We start from the raw sequence: 23156 nt of genomic DNA on the forward strand, positions 1-23156 counted from the left end.
ATATTCAAATTTAATAGCTATGCAAGAGCAGAACAAAAGAATTAGGAACAGGAGTAGGCCATCTAGCCCCTCGAGCCTGCTCCGCCATTCAACAAGATCATGGCTGATCTGGCCGTGGACTCAGCTCCACTTACCCGCCCGCTCCCCGTAACCCTTAATTCCCTTATTGGTAAAAAATCTATCTCTGACTTGAATACATTCAATGAGCTAGCCTCAACTGCTTCCTTGGGCAGAGAATTCCATAGATTCACAACCCTCTGGGAGAAGAAATTCCTTCTCAACTCGGTTTTAAATTGGCTCCCCCGTATTCTGAGGCTGTGCCCCTAGTTCTAGTCTCCCCGACCAGTGGAAACAACCTCTGCCTCTATCTTGTCTATCCCTTTCATTATTTTAAACGTTTCTATAAGATCACCCCTCATCCTTCTGAACTCCAAAGAGTAAAGACCCAGTCTACTCAATCTATCATCATAAGGTAACCCCCTCATCTCCGGAATCAGCCTCGTGAATCGTCTCTGTACCCCCTCCAAAGCTAGTATATCCTTCCTTAAGTAAGGTGACAAAAACTGCACGCAGTACTCCAGGTGCGGCCTCACCAATACCCTATACAATTGCAGCAGGACCTCCCTGCTTTTGTACTCCATCACACTCGCAATGAAGGCCAACATTCCATTCGCCTTCCTGATTACCTGCTGCACCTGCAAACAAACTTTTTGGGATTCATGCACAAGGACCCCCAGGTCCCTCTGCACCTCAGCATGTTGTAATTTCTCCCCATTCAAATAATAATCCCTTTTACTGTTTTTTCCCCCCCCCAAGGTGGATGACCTCACACTTTCCGACATTGCATTCCATCTGCCAAACCTTAGCCCATTCGCTTAACCTATCTAAATCTCTTTGCAGCCTCTCCATTTCCTCTACACAACCCGCTTTCCCACTAATCTTTGTGTCATCTGCAAATTTTGTTACACTACACTCTGTCCCCTGTTCCAGGTCATCTAAGTATATTGTAAACAGTTGTGGTCCCAGCACCGATCCCTATGGCACACCACTAACCACTGATTTCCAACCCGAAAAGGACCCATTTATCCCTACTCTCTGCTTTCTGTTAGCCAGCCAATTCTCTATCCATGCTAATATATTTCCTCTGACTCCGCATACCTTTATCTTCTGCAGTAACCTTTTGTGTGGCACCTTATCGAATGCCTTTTGGAAATCTAAATACACCACATCCATCGGTACACCTCTATCCACCATGCTCGTTATATCCTCAAAGAATTCCAGCAAATTAGTTAAACATGATTTCCCCTTCATGAATCCATGTTGCGTCTGCTTGATTGCACTATTCCTATCTAGATGTCCCGCTATTTCTTCCTTAATGATAGTTTCAAGCATTTTCCCCACTACAGATGTTAAACTAACCGGCCTATAGTTACCTGCCTTTTGTCTGCCCCCTTTTTTAAACAGAGGCGTTACATTAGCTGCTTTCCAATCCGCTGGTACCTCCCCAGAGTCCAGAGAATTTTGGTAGATTATAACGAATGCATCTGCTATAACTTCCGCCATCTCTTTTAATACCCTGGGATGCATTTCATCAGGACCAGGGGACTTGTCTACCTTCAGTCCCATTAGCCTGTCCAGCACTACCCCCCTAGTGATAGTGATTGTCTCAAGGTCCTTCCTTCCCACATTCCTGTGACCAGCAATTTTTGGCATGGTATTTGTATCTTCCACTGTGAAGACCGAAGCAAAATAATTGTTTACGGTCTCAGCCATTTCCACATTTCCCATTATTAAATCCCCCTTCTCATCTTCTAAGGGACCAACATTTACTTTAGTCACTCTTTTCCGTTTTATATATCTGTAAAAGCTTTTACTCTCTGTTTTTATGTTTAGCGCAAGTTTACCTTCGTAATCTATCTTTCCTTTCTTTATTGCTTTCTTCACCATTCTTTGCTGTTGTTTAAAATTTTCCCAATCTTCTAGTTTCCCACTAACCTTGGCCACCTTATACGCATTGGTTTTTAATTTGATACTCTCCTTTATTTCCTTGGTTATCCACGGCTGGTTATCCCTTCTCTTACCGCCCTTTTTCACTGGAATATATTTTTGTTGAGCACTATGAAAGAGCTCCTTAAAAGTCCTCCACTGTTCCTCAATTGTGCCACCGTTTAGTCTGTGTTTCCAGTCTACTTTAGCCAACTCTGCCCTCATCCCACTGTAGTGCCCTTTGTTTAAGCATAGTACGCTCGTTTGAAACACTACTTCCTCACCCTCAATCTGTATTACAAATTCAACCATACTGTGATCACTCATTCCGAGAGGATCTTTTACTCGGAGATTGTTTATTACTCCTGTCTCATTACACAGGACCAGATCTAAGATAGCTTGCTCCCTTGTAGGTTCTGTAACATACTGTTCTAAGAAACAATCCTGTATGAATTCCTCCTCCAGGCTACCCCGTGCGATTTGATTTGACCAATCGATATGTAGGTTAAAATCCCCCATGATTACTGCCGTTCCTTTTTCACATGCCTCCATTATTCCCTTGATTATTGCCCGCCCCACCGTGAAGTTATTATTTGGGGGCCTATAAACTACGCCCACCAGTGACTTTTTCCCCTTACTATCTCTAATCTCCACCCACAATGATTCAACATTTTGTTCATTAGAGCCAATATCATCTCTCACAACTGCCCTGATATCATCCTTTATTAACAGAGCTACCCCACCTCCTTTCCCTTCTTGTTTATCTTTCCGAATCGTCAGATACCCCTGTATGTTTAATTCCCAGTCTTGGCCACCCTGCAACCACGTTTCTGTAATGGCCACCAAATCATACCCATTTGTAATGAACATTAACTGCGCTGTCATTTTTGTGTTGGCAAAGGTGATAAATTGGAGTTCAGGGACATTCCAAAAGAAAAGCACCTCTAAGAATATCTTTTAATATTACTCTCTTCGCCCTTCAAGATCAATATTTTCAGTCCTCTGATGCTCTCAGAATTTGCTGTTATCACCATTGGGGAAACATTAGAGATACCCCTTGTTGGTGGAAGCAAAAAGAATGAATTTGCATTTATATAGCGCTTTATCATGTCTCCCAGAAAGATCCCAAAGGTCTACATCTAAAATTAATTACATTGTGCATTTGCTATTGTCATGTCACTAAACATGGCAACTATTTTCCATGCAGCAAGGTCCCTCAAACAACAGAGATGCACGACCAGTTAATTTATTTTTGATGGTCTAACAGAATTACACAGAATCTACAGCGCTTGTACTCTGTATGAGCATCCTCCTGCTCTAATTGCCTCTTCCCACCCTGCCGCCCCCCCCCCCCCCCCCCCATATCCTTCTATTCTCCAAGTATTCATCAGGCTTCCCTTTAAAGGCTGCTTCAACCACTCCATATGGCAGAGAGTGTAATTGAGAATGTTGAACTCAATGTAAAGAAATTCCTCCCAAATTCTTTATATGATCTCTTAGTGGCTCTCATGTTTGTGCCCCTTTATTCTGGACTTCCATACAGTTCCAAACAAGCGTTGGTCATTTAGGACTGAGATGAGGATAAATTTCTTCACTGGGGATTTTGAATCTTTGGAATTCTCATCCCAGAGGGCTGTGGATCTTCAGTCGATGAGTATATTCAAGGCCGAGATTGATTTTTGAACTCTTGAATCACATAGCCTAAGGGATATGGAGATGGGGTGGGAAAATCATATTGAATGGCAGTGCAGGCTCAAGGGGCCACATAGCCTACTCCTACTCCTATTTCTTATGTTCTTATCATTAGAACAGATTATCTGGTCATTATCACATTGCTGTTTGTGGGAGCTTGCTGTGTGCAACTTAGCTGACACATTTCCTACATTACAACACTTCAAAAGTAGTTCATTGGTTGTAAAGTGCTTTCAGACATCCTGCGGTTGTGAAGGGCACTATATAAATGCAAAGTAATGAAATTGGTTGATCTTCCATCCTTCAATGTGTAGTTCGGGACCTGGAATGTCAGGTCCCTCACTGAAACACCTGTGAACTCATACCTTTTTGGTGTGGAAGTGAGTCATCCTCGACACGAGGGACTGCCTAATACTATATAAATGCAAGTTTTAAGTCTTTCTTTATGGTGTTTGGCCATTGGGTTTTCCGGTTCTGATGTAAATGAAAAATACTAACTGAATAGTGATTTTAATTCTTAATTATGTTTGTTATTCACTGACATGTGCTGAGACTTAGCATATTTATGAAGTTCTGAAATGCAGTAAAAACATTAATATTTAAGTCTAACCTGCCTCAAGTTGACAATGATTTAGAAATTATTACCATGTTATCCTGAACTAATACTAAATCGCACTTTCTCGCCTTGTACATTTGTACCAGATCTTGGCTTTTCTCTCTCAACATATTATGCCAATCATTATAATACTTTACACTTTATATTCCCTGTAAACAATAGACTCAGTTAGATTCAATCCACAATGCTCCATGGAGACCAGGTCCATTCACTAAGGCGAGAAAGAGCCATTGAGAATTTTCACTTTACATCTATTTTATAAAATAAAAATGTGTGATACTAACTTGTACTAGACAACAACATCAATACTAACACAAACTGTCTTTATCTCTAGAAAACTACAGGACTCAAACCAACTACAATGACGCTCTGATATTAAAGCTGTTTGCCTTCCACTTTGCCAACAGTTACACATCCCTGTTTTATATTGCATTTCTTAGAAAGGTAGGTAATGCAGTGTAGAATATTTAAGCAAAAAGTGTTTACATGGATATTTAAACATATTAACCATTGATTTTTGTTAAATTTATTCACAGAACAATCAAAAGTTTTTTCAATTGATTGGACTAACTGATTTTGAAGATAATTGTGGCGTGCTGAACAATTGTATGTCAGAGCTTGGTATTCAGGTCGTTATACTCATGATCTTCAAACTGTGTCCCAAATTTCTGACAGATGTTTGCATACCGTAAGTCTTTACAGTGCTAAATGTTTGCTATGTTATAGTAAATCATTCAAAATGTAGGCTTTTCATTTTTATATTTCAAATCACTTGGGTTTAGGCAGTCCAGTATGGAAGGAAAGAACTTGATTTTCTATAGTATTGTTTCGGGTCCTCAGGATGTCCCAGAGCAGTTCACATCCAATTACTTTAAGTGCCGTCACTGTCGTATGCAAAATGGCTGTTGCATTTGTTTACATATCAAGAGTCCAGAATCGGCAAACAAAAGCAATAAGCAGTTAAATTGTTTTTGGTAGTGGTGGACACTAATTAAAGGAGAAATATTGGCCAGGGCACTGAGTGGGAACCCCTTTCATCCAGTAGAACCTTGGTATCTCTTGTATCCACCTGAACTACTGACCAGGCAGATGTTTCATCTGAAACATGGCACCTCTGACAAGCGGCACTCTCTGAAATATTCCAGAATGATACAGTATCGAAACTGACCATCAGGCCTGCATCAGTGCCCTTCCCCACACAAGCCATTCAGCTGCTTACTTCCCCATACCCTTAAATATCTCGATCAATGACTTGCTGCAGTGAATTCCAGAGTTCATAAATTATTTTAAGCAATCTAATTACACTCTGTGTAAAGGCTTTTTGGGTTTAAAAAAAAAAAGTGTGTTCACACCCCCAACCAACAATAATATTTTTGTGATTACTTTAAATTTGCACCGTCATTACCATCTCGCCAACCAGTGGCAACAGTCCATCACAATCAAGTTGCCCCTTATTCCAGGAAATACAAGCTCTCCTCATAATTTAACTCTTGGAGCCCTGGCACTTTTGGTGCCTTTTAATGATTGATTATCTTACCACCAAGGTCTCTGTTCTCCATATAAAACCTTAGCCTTTAAGATAAATTTCCTTTTCTTCTAATGACTTCACGTTTCCGACATTTATTCTACCCATACTGCTACTCTATGTCCTCCTGTAATTTTTCATGATTCTCAATACAATTTGCCACATCTCCCAAGTCTCAAATGATACCTTATCAAATGTTTTTTTTTTAAATCCTTATAAACCACATTCAGTGCATTTCTTTATCTATAGTCTGTTATTTATTTAATGTAAAAAAGATTGTCGGGCACAGCTTGCCTCTTAGAAATTTGTGATGACTGGCACTGATTAACTCCTGCTTATACAAGTGTTTATAATAGACTCTATGGCCGCTAAATTCAGTAGCCCCAAAAAACAGGCGTGGGGATCACGATGTTCAAATAAATTGCGCCTGTTGATTCCGATGCTGGCAACAACCAACTTTGTGCTACCTGCTCCTTTAAATGATCGCAGCGTCCAACAGGCGCTAACCGTGCAATTCATTGGCTGGTGTAGCAGCAGGGGTCATTATCATGAGAGGCTAGCACTAGTTAAAGCTAGCTTCCACTGCTTAAAGCTAGCCTGCACCTCTTGGTGGAGGTGCATTGTGGCTGGAACAGGTATTGGGAGTCGTGATTGAAGAGATTTTGACCTGAGAGTAAGGCATAGCGCATCAGAGAAGAGAGCGGTCTCAAAAGTTTTTGGATGCTGCACTGGAGGTCTTGGTGTAAAGGAGGCTCTAACACCTATGGAGGAGAAGGTTCTGGCCATTGCAGAGGCCATGGCCAATGGGGCTGAATCAATTGAAGCTGACGGTATCTTTGTACCTAATCCTCCTCCTCATTATCCCACTTCCTCCTCATCCCATAATCTTTTCTGTTTTACAAGCTTCAGATGGTGTAAGCATGCACCTGCGAAGGGGGGAGGGGAAGAGAAAGGCCCTTCAGACAAATGGTCAAAAGGCAGTGGGAGCAGATAGCCACAGAGGTCAATGCAAGGAGTCGTGCCCCGAGGACTTGAATACAGTGCTGCAAAAAGTTCTATGACCTCACACAAATGGTCAAGGTCAGTGAATGAATCTTCAAATGCACTATCCTACCAACTGCACCACTAGCCTCAGACAGTCTTCAATTCACCACACCCCGATCACTCACCTACCAACAATCTCTATCAATCAGGCCTTGTACCCAACATTCATAGTTTCACCTCCCCCTCAGACACTTAGCACTGCTGCAAGCCTCACAACCACATCTCACAGCTTGCACACACTGCCAGCTATTCAATCATGACAGCCACATCGCCCAAACAGATTGCATGACCCTCACCAACATACTTCCCTCTCTCTTGCTAGACAAGATGGCGCACAACCAGAGGCGGTAGGAGCTGACCGGCGAGGGAGAGGCAGGCCGGCAGGCTCTAACACCCATGGAGGAGAAGGTTCTGGCCATTGCAGAGGCCATGGCCAATGGGGCTGAATCAATTGAAGCTGACGGTATCTTTGTACCTAATCCTCCTCCTCATTATCCCACTTCCTCCTCATCCCATAATCTTTTCTGTTTTACAAGCTTCAGATGGTGTAAGCATGCACCTTTTTAACTTTCTCCCCTCCCTTCATCGCAACCGTACCTTTGTGCCTTTGTCCTTTCAGATAACCAAGACTACAACCTGGCCAGGCAGTGGAGGGATAGCAACAAGACAGTGATGACGGAGACGTGCTATCACCCGATTTCACACACGCACCCACCTGCTCCGATACTGACATTGCGTGTAATTTAGAGGATAGAATATAGAGTCGGGATTAATAAGAGTGGCCTGCGGCTAGGGCAGGGGGCAAGGATAGTGCAGGTGCCAGCTCGCTGGAGGGAGCAGTCGCACAGGACTCAGATGAGAACTTCAATGGGGCAGGCTACAGAAGGCGGCTAATGGGTAGGCACAATGAAATTCTCCGTGCATTGAGAAGCCTTCCAGAAAGCCTGTGTGCAATGTCGAGGACCATGGAGAAGTCTGGCATAGGGCTTTGGACAGAGCTGGGAGCCTGTCCTTTCCAGCATGGAAGTGGTGGGCAACTTCATTAGCACACTTGTGGATCCAACCATGATGCAGCATCTGATGGCCAATTGTTCAACTTCCATGGGCTGCTTGTGCTGCAAATGTTGGTGCTTCAATGAAAGCTCAGATTGCTGCCATGCAAGCGCAGACTGCTGGCGTCATGGATGCTTGCATGGTGTCACAGCAGTCCAGCAATCTGTCCTCCAACAGATTACTAGGATTGCTGAGGCACTGACCTGGAGGACCGTCAGTGGCTCCATGGAGCACAAACCTGTCCTCTCTCAGGACAACAACATTCGTCCTCCTACCCCTGCCACTCCCAGTACCCTTGCTGTTGCCCATGACGAGATGGTGCAGTCTGAAGCCGGGTCCTCTAGGCCTAGAGCTGCTTGAGGTTGTCCTCCATTGCCATCTGCAGACTCCTCCATTGAAAGTCAGCAGCCTTCCACCAGTCATGCTGCAGCCACTGGGGTAGCGCTGCGTCGGAATATTAGAACAGGCTAAGGCACATGGAAGACAGGCAATTCATAAGAGTGATTAGTTTGCATTTGTATGCAATATGGCATGATTTCATTTATAAATTTGGTTTTGAATGTTTACTTTGTGGAGGGTTTTATTTTTGCATTGTGGTAACTGCTGTAAGATGTGGGACTATTGGTGATGGGCAATTGGGATTGCGATCACTGGTAGCTCACATGGATAAGTGCATCATGGACAGCCCAGCCAGAAAGGGGCTGTCTAGGTTTCCTCCACCTGCTACTCATGCTGCCTATGGTCACACACCAACTGAATGTTGAGGGAGTGGAATCCCTTTCCGTTCCGGTACATGGCAGAGATGCATCAGCGGATGGCAAATTGAGATGTTGCAAATATCTCCAGCTCCAGCCTGGAAGGAGCCAGACACAAAAGTTCATCGCCATGGTCACCTTCACAGCCACTGGCAATGCAATCCTTGCCCTACTCTGAGATTGCAGTTGTGCCTGCAGCAGGTGGCAGATTTCAGTGAGGATGTCCTTACTGAAGCGCAGGCATCTCAAACATCGTTCCTCAGTTTCATGTAGGAGAATTATTCCCTGAACGGATATGGCCACCTGTTGAGAGCCCTTCTTCCTCCCCCGATCCCCTCATTCCAGCAGCTTGTCCTGCTCTACGTGCCCTCTGTTCATTCTCCAAGTCATGGTGTATTTGAAGAGGAATTCCTACTAGTGCACCCATGTGTTTGTGAAGCCTTGACGTCAGAACAAAGTCCTTCAGCACTAGCCACACCAATCTCTCTAGACATGGGCAACTTTAAGCAACTATAGAAAGCACTCGTAGAATCATAGCAACAGCCAGTAGAAATCAATCAGCAACTAACCTGTAAGTAGGTGGTGATCCCTTTAAATAGCACTAGTGGTGGGTCCTTTCTGCTGCTAAACACTTCAAGGTTGATGGGGCATCAGCTATTGAGCTCCAAAATGGCACAGCTGGCATTAAATAGCATTGCATCAGACATTGTAATCTGCCTGCTCTGCATACTTCTGATGGACGTTCACTGCGCGCGCAAACACTCTCCTCAATATGGCACGGCACAATTCGCCCCACAAGTGTGCACATGTGCCGTGGGTGCCATTTTGGAAGCAAAACAGCACTCGTAGCACTGAATAAACGGGCGCTAAGGATCTGAATTTTGCATCCTTGTAGTTTACTATAAGATGAAGTTACTAATAAATGGTTAAAATTGGCTCAGTGTCAGTTGGGCTCAGTTAGTAATATATGCCTGAAAGACAGATGGTTCTGGATTTAAACATCCCACCAGGATTGGCGCACATAATCAAAGTAGATGTTGCATTGGCATAATGAGGGTGTGCAGCATTGTAAGAGGTACCATCCTTTAGATATGTTACACAAGGCAGATGTAAAGTGTCTTATGGCAGTATTTGAAGAAGGGCAGGTATTACTTTTGTCCTGGCCAATATTTATCACTAAATCAACAGTACCAAAAAATACAATTTTCTAGTCATTCATCTGTTACTTGTGGGGCCTTCCTGTGCATAGTTTTCCAACTGCATTAGCCTACACAATAATAAGGACTGCACTTTAAAGGTAAGTAATTTGTTAAGTGCTTGCCGATGTCCGAGTACAAGATGCTATAAGTGTAATATTTGTTCTAGATTTATTCTACCTCCATTTTTGAAGAGGGGAGACACACTTACCACCTTTTCCCATCTATTACTACAGTTTTTCTTTGCTACAGAAGTTTGGAAAATTATAGTCAGCACCTATTCTCTCAACTTTTGAGTAACTTCTTTAGTACAATTTCCCTTTGACAAGTAACCTCCACTAACTGTTCTACATGTGCCTACGAATGTTCCACAGCACAATGTTCACAACCTCTGAAAACAGATGAATAGTTATTTAGTATCTCTGCCTTTCCCTCAGTCTCCTACAAATTTGACTTCCTTATTTTCTTAGCGAACTATCCTATTAATACAAATGTTTCAACTTCCCTTGATGCTTTTTGATAATTTTCTCGTACACCCTTTTAGCTTTTCTTCTTTATTTTATATTTTCTGCAGGTTTTCATTTTTATTGTTTACCTCGAGCTCTAAATGCTTTTCCTTGTTTCAGATTTGATCTGATCCCTTATTCATCTGTGGAACTGGAGCCTATGATTTGTACATTATCCATATCCTATTTAAAGATTTCGAATTGCTAGTCTAAGGTTCTGTTTGCCAATTTTCCTTCCATTTTAAATCTAGCCAAGATCAATTCTGATTTCTTTATAATTTGAAATAAAAAGGGCCTTGCCCAGGTTAAATGAATCAATGTTTCCACTGAATCCAATTGTGTGGTCATTGTATCGGTTTTCTAAGTTTACCTAAATGCAATGCCTCGTTGCCCAGAGCCAGATGCTTCCTTTCTTATTGGAGTAGCAACATATTGGCTGAGAAAACAGTCTGTAAATACATACTATGGACAGTGCTTGGCCATTTTGTTTACAAGAAATGTAAACATTTGAAAACAATGCATGTTTATCAAATACATTTATCAAGAACTGTGAAGCTATTAAGTGCTGTACAGCTATTTTAAATCTGTTTTGTGCGCAATGTTTTACATGAATCATAGAATCATAGAAATTTAAGGCACAGAAGGAGGCAATTTGGCCCATCATGTCTGTGCCAGCTGAAAAAGAGCTATCCCGCTTAATCCCACTTTGTAGCTGTTGGTCCGTAGCCTTGTCAGTGATGGCACTTAAATTGCATATCCAAATACCTTTTAAATGTGATGAGCGTTTCTGCCTCAGCCAGTGAACTCCATACCCCCACCATCCCCTTGATGAAAAAAGGTTCTTCTCATCTCCCCTCTAATCCTTCTACCAATTACTTTAAATCTATGCTCCTGGTTATTGACATCGCTCAGGGAAATAGGTCCATCCTATTCACAGTCCCTTATAGTTTTATACACCTCCCTTGTGTCTCCCCTCAGCCTACTCTGTTCCAAAGAAAACAACCCCAGCCTATCCAATCTTTCCTCATAGCTAAAATTCTCCAGTCCTGGCAACATCTTCGTAAATCTCCTTTGTACCCCGAGTGCAATCACATCTTTCCTGTAATGTGGTGGCCAGAACTGTATGCAGTACTCTAGCTGTTGCCTAACTAGTGTTTTACACAATTCCAGCATAACCTCCCTGCTCTTGTATTTATGCCTCGGCTAATAAAAGCAAATATCCCATGTGCTGCCTTAACTACCTTATTTGCCTTCAGGACATAAGAACATAAGAACATAAGAATTAGGAACAGGAGTAGGCCATCTAGCCCCTCGAGCCTGCTCCGCCATTCAATAAGATCATGGCTGACCTGGTCGTGGACTCAGCTCCACTTACCCGCCCTCTCCCCGTAACCCTTAATTCCCTTATTGGTTAAAAATCTATCTATCTTTGACTTGAAAACATTCAATGAGCTAGCCTCAACTGCTTCCTTGGGCAGAGAATTCCACAGATTCACAACCCTCTGGGAGAAGAAATTTTTTCTCAACTCGGTTTTAAATTGGCTCCTCCGTATTTTGAGGCTGTGCCCCCTAGTTCTAGTCTCCCTCACCAATGGAAACAACCTCTCTGCCTCTATCTTGTCTATCCCTTTCATGATTTTAAATGTTTCTACAAGATCACCCCTCATCCTTCTGAACTCCAAGGCGTAAAGACCCAGTCTACGCAATCTATCATCATAAGGTAACCCCCTCATTTCTGGAATCAGCCTAGTGAATCGTCTCTGTACCCCTTCCAAAGCTAGTATATCCTTCCTTAAGTAAGGTGACCAAAACTGCACGCAGTACTCCAGGTGCGGCCTTACCAATATCTTATACAGTTGCAGCAAGACCTCCCTGCTTTTGTACTCCATCCCTTTCGCAATGAAGGTCAATATTCCATTTGCCTTCCTGATTACCTGCTGCACCTGCAAACTAACCTTTTGGGATTTAAGCACAAGGACCCCCAGGTCCCTCTGCACCTCAGCATGTTGTAATTTCTCCCCATTCAAATAATATTCCCTTTTACTGTTTTTTTTCCCCAAGGTGGATGACCTCACACTTTCCGACATTGTATTCCATCTGCCAAACCTTAGCCTATCCAAATCTCCTTGCAGCCTCTCTGAGTCCTCTACACAACCCGCTTTCCCACTAATCTTAGGGTCATCTGCAAATTTTGTTGCACTACACTCTGTCCCCTCTTCTAGGTCATCTATGTATATTGTAAACAGTTGTGGTCCCAGCACTGATCCCTGTGGCACACCACTAACCACTGATTTCCAACCGGAAAAGGACCCATTTATCCCGACTCTCTGCTTTCTGTTCGCCAGCCAATTCTCTATCCATGCTAATACATTTCCTGACTCCGCGTACCTTTATCTTCTGTAGTAACCTTTTGTGTGGCACCTTATCGAATGCCTTTTGGAAATCTAAATACACCACATCCATCGGTACACCTCTATCCACCATGCTCGTTATATCCTCAAAGAATTCCAGTAAGTTAGTTAAACATGATTTCCCTTTCATGAATCCATGCTGCGTCTGCTTGATTGCACTATTCCTATCCAGATGTCCCGCTATTTCTTCCTTAATGATAGTTTCAAGCATTTTCCCCACTACAGATGTTAAACTAACCGGCCTATAGTTACCTGCCTTTTGCCTGCCCCCTTTTTTAAACAGAGGCGTTACATTAGCTGCTCTCCAATCCGCTGGTACCTCCCCAGAGTCCAGAGAATTTTGGTAGATTATAATGAATGCATCTGCTATAACTTCAGCCATCTCTTTTAATATCCTGGGATGTATTTCATCAGGACCAGGGGACTTGTCTACCTTGAGTCCCATTAGCCTGTCCAGCACTACACCCCTAGTGATAGTGATTGTCTCAAGGTCCTCCCTTCTCACATTCCTGTGGCCTGCAAATTTTGGCATGGTTTTTGTGTCTTCCACTGTGAAGACGGAAGCAAAATAATTGTTTAAGGTCTCAGCCATTTCCACATTTCCCATTATTAAATCTCCCTTCTCATCTTCTAAGGGACCAACATTTACTTTAGTCACTCTCTTCCGTTTTATATATCGGTAAAAGCTTTTACTATCTGTTTTTATGTTTTGCGCCAGTTTAATTTCGTAATCTATCTTTCCTTTCTTTATTGCTTTCTTAGTCATTCTTTGCTGTCGTTTAAAATTTCCCCAATCTTCTAGTTTCCCACTAACCTTGGCCACCTTATACGCATTGGTTTTTAATTTGATACTCTCCTTTATTTCCTTGGTTATCCACGGCTGGTTATCACTTCTCTTGCCGCCCTTCTTTTTCACTGGAATATATTTTTTTTGCGCACTATGAAAGAGCTCCTTAAAAGTCCTCCACTGTTCCTCAATTGTGCCACCGTTTAGTCCTTGTTTCCAGTCTACTTTAGCCAACTCTGCCCTCATCCCACTGTAGTCCCCTTTGTTTAAGCACAGTACCCTCGTTTCTGATACAACTTCCTCATCCTCAATCTGTATTAAAAATTCAACCATATTGTGATCACTCATTCCAAGAGGATCTTTGACGAGAACATGCACTCCAAGGTCCTTCTGTTCCTCTACACCAGTGTCCACCATTTATTGTGTATTCCATTGCCTTAGCCCTCCCCAAGTACATTACCTCACACTTCTCCGGATTGAATTCCATTTGCCACTTTTCTGCCCACCTGAGTAGTCTGTTGATATCTTCCTGAAGTCTATAGTTTTCTTCCACACTATCAACCACACGGCCAATTTTAGTCTCATCTGCAAACTTCTTAATCTTGCCCCCTACATTGAAGTCCAAATCATTGATATATATTTTTAAAGATAATCTTGGCTGGGGGTGGTGGACACAAAAAGCAAGGGACCTAGTACTGAGCCCTGCAGAACCCCACTAGAAACAACCTTCCAGTCACAAAAACACCTGTTGACCATTGCTCTTTGCTTCTTGCCACTGAGCCAATTTTGGACCCAACTTGCCACTTTCTCTTCGATCCCACGGGCTTTTACTTTTCTGACCAGTGTGCCAAGTGGGACTTTATCTAAAGCCTTGCTAAAATCCATGCAGGCTACATCAAATGTGGTACCCTCATCGACCTCCTTGTTACCTCCTCAAAAAATTCAATTAAGTTAGTCAGACACAACCTTCCCGTAACAAATCCTTTCTTGACTGTCCCTGATTAATCCTTTCCTTTCTAAATGATTATTAATACTGTCCCTCAGAAATTTTTCCAATAAGTTAGGCTTACTGGCCTGTAATTACTCGGTCTATCCCTTTTTAAACAATGGTACAATGTTAGCAGTCCGTCAATCCTCTGGCACCACACATGCAGCCAGAGAGGATTGGAAAATTATGGTCAGAGCCTCTGCCTCCCTTGCTTCTCAACAGCCTGGGATACATTTCATCCTGGCCAGATGATTATATCTATTTTCAAAACATGCTAAACCCTTTAATACTTCCCTCACTCTGTTTATCTCTAATTTTTCACACTCTTCCTCCTTAACTATAATGAGTGAACAATCCATATAACTTAATTCCATCCAAACCACGTTGGTTAAAATGTTGCTGAGAATCTGTGAATATTGAATATTACACTATTAGTGAATGACCCTTTTCTAAATATTAACTTAAATTAATTTATGGATTGAGAAGTGATCAATTTAAAGGTTTTTTTTATTATAACAGTTCATGTCCACCACCCCCAGCCAAGATTATATTTAAATATATATATATATTTTAGTGTTGACTTTTGTAGATAACAAAAGTCAGATTTATTTTTCTCAAAACCAACCTTGGCCTTTCCACCTGCAATCTGGGCACTGCCCCTTAATGAATGACAAATGCTATAGGAAAGATATGGGTGTTTTGTTCCAATTCAATCACAATCAGAAAATGCATAATACCACCATAGTAAATTGTATTGTGTGCAAATACGTTGTTTGGACTTTTCATCAATCTTGATGTCTTACAGGTGGTTTTGGAAAATGAAAAACAGAATCTACAACTTTAAAAACTCTTCATTATCTACAAAAAATCAGGCCATGCAATTGACAGTGGATGATTATATTTTAAGTGAATACGTGAAACCAGACCTTGGAGATTTTACACTGGAAGAGTACACAGAAAAAGTCTTGCAGTATGGTTACCAAATGGTAAGATTGAACACATTGCTAAGGAGACCAAAACACATAATATTCATTAAAGTTATAGTTTCGACAATTGCAAACCGATGAAGATTTGAGTTGGAGATTATGGAATCCATATACCCTCATTTTTTTCTATATGTCTTTTACTTTTCTTATGTTTTTCTCTCTCGCTCTCCAGTTTCAAAGAATTTGAAAAACAACTGAATAGAAATTGTTAGAAATTGTTAGTACCACTCAATATAGCTAATTGAGTGGTACTACCACATCCTGAGATAATTGCATGTGCTCAGACTGCACAATTTGCATTCAACTAACAATTGCAAAATATCAACTCAAACTGGTATTCTGCAAAAGGCTGAGGCTTTCAAGTAAAAACTTTAATGAAGGTTTTAAAAGGTACAAAAGACAAATCGGCTTATTTTGAATTAAAAAAAAATTTAAACCCTAATTTTGGACTTCAGAAATGTGTTACTGAAGAGGTGAATGGCAGATGAAAAAGCATTTTGAATGACTTGTGGTGTAAAAAATATATAGGAGCAATCTGCATGACACTCGGTATGCAGAGGATGTTCTGAGAGGTGATAGTGAACCATAGATTTATTACGTCTATACCAGCTCTTTTTGTTAGACGCAAGGTATTAAGTGACAGTAAACTTATGTCCCATCTAATATGCAGTGTAACAGGTACTTGCAAAAACTATGGACTCTTAAACTGAGATTTCCCATGAGTTCATTTTTTTATTCATTCCTGGATGTGGGAGTCACTGGCAAGGCCAGCATTTATTGTCCATCCCTAATTGCCCTTGAGAAGGTGGTGGTGAGCTGCTGCCTTGAACCGCTGCCGTCCTTCAGTCTATTCTCCATCATCAGCAGCAAAGTGATGGAAGGTGTCATCCACAGAGCTATCAAGCAACACTTCCACTCTAATAACCTGCTCACCGATGTTCAATTTGGGTTCTGCCAAGACCACTCAGCTCCAGACCGCATTACAGCCTTGGTCCAAACATGGACAAAAGAGCTGAATTTCAAAGGTGAGAGTGGCTGCCCTGGACATCAAGGCAGCTTTTGACCGAGTGTGGCATCAAGGAGCCCTAGTACACTTGAAGTCAATGGGAATCGGGGAAAACTCCCAACTGACTGGAGTCATACCTTGCACAAAGGAGGATGGTTATGATTGTTGGAGGCCAATCATCCCAGCCTCCAGGACATTGCTGCAAGAGTTCCTCAGGGCAGTGTCCAAGAGTTTTCTCCCCTGATCCCCATTGACTTCAGTTTTACCAGGGCTCTTTGGTGCCACAATCCGTCAAAGACAGTCAATCGGGCCTCACCTCAAATTCAGGACCAAGGCTGTAGTGAGGTCTGGAGCGGAGTGGTCCTGACAGAACAGAAACCGAGCATCCGTGCGCAGGATATTGGTGAATAAGTGCTTATCACTGTTGAAAACACCTTCCATCACTTTCTGATGATTTTAGAGAAGGTTGATGGGACGGTAATTGGCTGAATTGCATTTTTCCTGCCTTTTGTGGACAGGACATACCTCAAGTAGCAGGAATCATATTCAATTATTACCATGTTTATCAGAGAGTGAAGGACCACTTCCAATCCATCGATCTGACAAACGCTGCATTTAGAATAGATTCTTGGCTACTCCTCCTCCCCAGAAGAAAAGCTGTTTTGAGACAAACACTTTCATAGTGAGGTTCCATGTACTCCAGTAGATGTGCTCACTTGATAATTTACATTGATACTTCACTTGCTAATTTTACAAGTAAAACAGGTGCTGCTGATATGCTTGGGAACAGTTGGTGTGAGAGAATGGTTTAAGATTGGACAGCCTAACTACTTTTAGTTGAGAAATTACTTATTTTAAGCATGATAAAACATTTTTATAGATGAGAGTATATATTAACACTTAATTTTTAATATTGATATTCAATGATAATTAATTTTAATGTGATGAATCATTCACCAGTTCCCTTTCCCCCCTCAGCTTTTTTCTGTCTCATTTCCTCTGGCACCACTTCTTTTCTTCATAACCATTTTAATTGACATACGTGTAGATGCCAAGCGACTGTTGGGGCTTTACAAACGCCCCATTGCTTTCATGGCTCAAGACATTGGTAAGATATTGTATGAATGGCATATAGAGAGAATATAATCAGGATTTATTTATACAAAAATGATTAAGTGATCCAATTACATAACTCATAAATGCATGTGAAGTCATGAGCAACCATTCAGCATTGTTCTGACACTCATCCTCTGATCACGAAAGAGCTGACATATGTCACTGCATCCTCCTCATCACGTCACTATTCTACTCTCTTACGGAATCTAGAAGAATTAGACCAAAGTTAGGTTACTTACCATGATCTTCATTCAAGTGCATGCAACATTGCTTGAAACAAAACTCTGCACTTTATTCAATCAGCCTTGTACCAAGAGTAACATGTCGGATATGTAAGAAAGCTTTTGGATAATGCAGTAATAAGGAATTAATATTCTAGACTTTGGAACCAATAATCTTAAAGCTACAATGTGTTTCAAGTCACTTTTTATGATTGGGTTGCTACATCTCTGGTGATCAATCTCATTCTTGAAAATAATTATTACTTTATCATAGAATCATAGAATACTATAGCACAGAAGGAGGCCATTCAGTCCATTGAGTCTGTGGCAGTTCTTTCGAAGAACAATCCAGTTTGTTCCACTCCCCCACTCTCCCCATATCCCTTCAATTTTTTTTACAAGTATTTATTCAATTCCCTTTTCAAGGCTACGATTGAATCTGTATCCATGCATTCCATGTTATATCACTTTGGCTCAAGGTAGCACTCTCGCTTCAGTCAGAAGATTTTGGGGTCAACCCCACTCCAGGATTTGAGCATATAATCTAGGCTAGCACTTTAGTGCACTACTGAGGGAGTACTGTACGATCGAAGTTTCGTCTTTTCGCAAAGACATTAAACCAATGCACTGTCTGCCTGTTACATGGAATGTAACAAATCTCATAGTATCTTTTCAAAGAAGAACAAGAAGTTCTTTCGGTATCCTGGCCAATATTCATCTCTCAACCAACATGGAAAAAGACTAATTGCACGTAAATTTTGTTTGTTGTTTAGAGCCTTGATGTTTGAGACATCCTGAAGATATGAAAGACACTGTTTAAAAATTCAAAGTTTGCATTAGATAGTTGGAACGAAAGAAATTAATGATCATTTATTAACTACGCCTGCCATTTAAAAATTGTCAAATTGTGAGCTTGTAATGAATAATTTACTAGTCTATTTAAACTGGTGTATTAACAAGGACATTTTAACAAAGACTTGCATCAGTTTTACTATCAATGTCTGGACTTTCTGCGATCAATCACACTGATGTCTGGAAAAGCATTCTGCATGTTACTTTGTTCAAATATATGAACTTCAGGTCAATTGATCTTTTAAGCAAATCTTTATGCAATTACTCCCTCAAATAAAAAAGTATCAAGAAATGTAGTTGCGTATAAATTGAGCTAAAAAGGCAAGAATTCTCGATGATCATAAACTAATCAAAGACTTTAACAAAGCTGCCTAGTGGTGTATAAATGGCTGATTGCCCATTCCAATGGGTCAGAAAATAAATTACCTAATGTCATTTTTGGGTTGACAGACTGTAACTAGTGTGGTACTGCAAGGATCAGTGCTTGGCCCTCAGCTATTCATAATCTATATCAATGATTTGGATGATGATACAAAGCTAGGTGGAAAAGAAAGTTGTGAGGAGGATGCAAAGAGACTTCAAGGGGCTAAGTGACAGGCTAAGTGAGTGGACAAGAACATGGCAAATGGAATATAATGAAGTTATCTACTTTGGTAGGAAAAATGATAAGCAGAGTTTTTTTTTTAAATGGTGAAAGATTGGATAATATTGGTGTTCAGAGGAACCTAAGTGTCCTTGTACACAAATCACAGTCAACATGTAGGTACAGCAGGCAATTAAGAAAGCAAATGGCATGTTGGCCTTTATTACAAGAGTAAAGACGGCTTACTGCAATTATATAGGGTCCTGGTGAGATCACACCTGGAGTATTGTATTGTGCAGTTTTGGATTCCTTGCCTAAAGAAGGATATACATGCCATAGAGGAATTGCAACAAAGGTTCACCAAACTGATTCCTGGGATGGGGAGGGGGGGAGGAGGCGGCGTGGGAGGGGAGATTGAATAGACTAGGCCTATATTAGAGTTTAAAAGAATGAAAGGCGATCTCATTGAAACATACAAAATTCTTACATGGCTTGACAGGGTTGATGCTGGGAGGATGTTTCCCCTGGCTTTGGAGTCCAGAACCAGGGGTCAGCCATTTAGGACTGAGATGAGAAGACATTTCTTCACTCCAAGGATGTTTAATATTTGGAATTCTTTACCCCAGAGGATTGTGGAGGCTCAGCTGTTAAGTATATTCAAGAGAGAGATTGATAGATTTTTGGATATCAAGGGATATGGAGATAGTGCAGGAAAGTGGAAATTGAAGATCAGCTATGATCTTTTGAACGGCGGAGCAGGCTCGAGGGGCCGAATGACCTACTCCTGCTCAGATTTCTTATGTTCTTCTTGTGTCTATTGTATTCCTGTGCAAATATTTTGTAGACTGTTTTCATCACTAGCAATTTGTATGTAATGTATTTACTTAATGGAAAATGTCTAAACTGAATTCCATATTTTCAGGTCACTGGTTGACTATATTAGATTTATTAAATGGAGTGGCGATAGTGACCAATGCCTGCGTGATTGCTTTCAACACAGATTTTGGGAGGGAAAGACCCTTTTATGAACAACTGATCATCCTAATTGTAATTGAGGTACAATATTACTGTTAACAAATCTCATTTTATATGGTTATTGCAGAACCTATTTAAATGTTTATTAAAGTATTGATACAATTTTGCTAGATTTTTGTAATTATAATTCTATCATAACTTATGAGGCTGCTTAAGATTGCTTATTTACAGAGGAACAGACAACCATGTGAGTTTAGATCTTAACAGATCTCATCTGATGTTTGTATTGATGACCGTAAACAAAAAGGAAGGATGGACCTTTTCTGTCATGTATTGTAAATTATTTTGAGAGGACTGCAAAATGAATAGAAAAAAAAATTGGGTCTAGCCCACAGGATTTTTATCAAACAATGACTTTGTTATATAACTTGTGCCTCAAATGTTTCAGCAACTTTCACTAGTAGTCCAAGGCTACAGATATGCTGCCACTTCTGTTTTGTTGTATTTTGCACAACTCTGGCTTTGGTTTCCTACCTGATCCAGATCGGAGCAACATGGAATCTCCTGTAGGCAGCAATCTCTTATCACCTAAGCTTTAAAACGATGGAGTAGAAATCCAGTGTGGTGTCAAACCTGGTTTTCAAAACCAGTTCTGAGGGGGATCCTTATGCTCCCCGCACACTTTTACAGGAAGATGTTAAATGTTTTGAGAAAAGTGGGTGCTTCTTCCCATGATTTCAAAACATTACTTACTGGGATCAGAGTTGTCTGAACACACAGAAACACCTATGCCTGGCTGCGCGTATTCAGTTCAGAGCCAGACAGTATAAATATTGTATTGTTTGGCTTGAACCAATTTTCTAGCTACTGGTCTTAGACTCATTTTAAGCCTGATTTTATAAATATACCATATCCTTTTTTGGGGGGTGGAGGGGCAGTGGATAGAAACTTTGCAGTATTCAATTAGAAATACAAATGGATAACCAACATGAGATTTTATGTCCTTGAAACCACTTATTGTTTACCTGGCTTAATCAATATAGGTACTGAAGTTTATATATTGAAAGATATATAAAACTGAAATAAACTATCCAGTTTTCAATGGTAGTTTTTTTGCTGCACTAGATATGTGCCGTCTCACTGATTTGTATCATTTCCATCTCTCTCAGATTTTGTCACAGGAAGGCACCCAGGAATCTAGAATGTATAAACTAACACAACTGCTATTGAGCCTCACTGTTCTCTACCAAAACCCTACACTACTCTAATATTATCCGGAAGAACAAAGTTAACCTTGTTTTCTCGATTACCAATTGGCTCCTTAAACTCTTTCCTGCCCTCTCCTCACTCTCCTCCAACAAGTACGAGGAGTTCATGGACTTCTTTCTCTCTAGTTCTGAGACTAATTGTTTAGCTGCCTCTGCTGTACCACTCCTAGTAGTGTGTGTGTAAGCCCGGGAACAAGTCTATTCTATCTCTTAACTGGGAAGATTGAATAGCAAGGATCAATTCCATGGAGAAAAGGGGAAAAAAATCTGGTTTTAAACAGTTATCGGCAGTACCCAAAAAACTATTGTAAACCACACTATAATGGTACAGTGTGTGCTTCTGTCAAAGAAAAGGATACTGAACAAGAAAATGGCAATCACCTATGAATGGTCTGCCTATGACAATTGGAGATAGAAATGGTTAAAATTGGTGGGAAAGCATGTGATTCCTACAGTGGAGTAAGAAGCTGTCGCTGATAGAATTGTCGTGGCAGCTAAACTGTAGCAGATCTGCAATCGTCAAAATGGTCCATATGTTGCATAAACTTTTTTTAAAAACTGCTTTCGAGCCACACTACCAAAACCCCACACTGCTCTAATCACCCAGAAGAGAAAAGCTAACCTTGTTTTCTCCATTACCAATTGGCTCTTTAAACTCTTCCCTGCCCTCTCCGCACTCGCCTCCAAACAAATGCAAGGAGTTCATGGACTACTTTGTCACTAATTCTGAGATCAATTGTTCAGCTGCCTCTGCTGTTTGTCCTGGTTCCCTCTGCACTAGACCTGAAACCCAATCTTTTTTCAGGTTTATCTCCCCATGCCCTCTCCAAGCTCATCTTACCCATGATGCTTAGATTCCTGCTCCCTTGACCCCGTTCCTACTAAATTGCTGACTACCATATTCCCCTTCCTAGCCCCAGTGCTATCTGACATTATAAATGGTTCCCTTTTTTGGGGGTACTACATCTGTAACTTTCAAAACCACAGTCATCACCCACCCTTAATCCCTCTGTCCTGTAAATTACCTCTAGACTCAACTATTACAATGGGCTCCTGTTCTCTACCCTCCATAAACATCAGCTCATCCAACATTATGCTGCCTTTACCCTGTCCCACACCAAGTACTGCTCACGTAGAAACATAGAAAATAGGAGCAGTAATAGGCCATTCTGCCCTTCGAGTCTGCACCGCCATTCAGTAAGATCATGGCTGATCCTCTATCTCAACACCATATTCCCGCTTTTTTCCTCATACTCCTTGATGCCTTTTGTTTCTAGAAATCTGTCTATTTCCCTCTTAAATATATTCAGTGACTTGGCCTCCACAGCCTTCTGTGGTAGAGAATTACAAGGTTCACCACCCTCAGTGAAAAAATTTCTCCATCTCGGTCCTAAATTTCCTAACCCGTATCCTGAGACTGTGACCCCTTGTTCTAGTCTTCCCAGCCAGGGGAAACATCCTCCCCACATCCAGTTTATCCAACCCAGTCAGAATTGTATACGTTTCAATGAGATTCCCTCTCAATCTTCTAAACACGAGTGAATGCAGGCCTAGTCGACCCAATCTCTCCTCATACGAAAGTCCTGCCAT

General features: G+C 41.2%; 1 protein-coding gene and 1 long non-coding RNA gene across 5 annotated transcripts in view; one reads left to right on the forward strand and one right to left on the reverse strand.

Moving 5' to 3' along the window:
* The window catches only part of LOC139275153 (anoctamin-7-like), a 116316-nt gene that overhangs the window by 78340 nt on the left and 14820 nt on the right, over window positions 1-23156 (forward strand). For 3 of the 4 annotated variants that reach the window (XM_070892223.1, XM_070892225.1, XM_070892224.1), the window contains 5 exons: window positions 4629-4738; window positions 4831-4982; window positions 15365-15545; window positions 17530-17659; window positions 20246-20379. In XM_070892223.1, coding sequence (XP_070748324.1) covers window positions 4629-4738; window positions 4831-4982; window positions 15365-15545; window positions 17530-17659; window positions 20246-20379 — 707 coding nt within the window. Of the gene's footprint in view, window positions 1-4628; window positions 4739-4830; window positions 4983-15364; window positions 15546-17529; window positions 17660-20245; window positions 20380-23156 lie in introns of those variants that run through there. The other variant, XM_070892226.1, reaches the window with a different exon arrangement.
* Window positions 17503-23156, reverse strand: part of LOC139275154 (uncharacterized) — a 62856-nt gene continuing 57202 nt past the window's right edge. Inside the window, exon 3 of the long non-coding RNA XR_011595679.1 lies at window positions 17503-17873. This is a non-coding gene — a long non-coding RNA (uncharacterized lncRNA). The remainder of the gene's footprint in view (window positions 17874-23156) is intronic.

The sequence above is a fragment of the Pristiophorus japonicus genome, chromosome 10 (assembly GCF_044704955.1).
Source record: "Pristiophorus japonicus isolate sPriJap1 chromosome 10, sPriJap1.hap1, whole genome shotgun sequence".
In the NCBI taxonomy this organism is placed as follows: Eukaryota; Metazoa; Chordata; class Chondrichthyes; family Pristiophoridae; genus Pristiophorus; species Pristiophorus japonicus.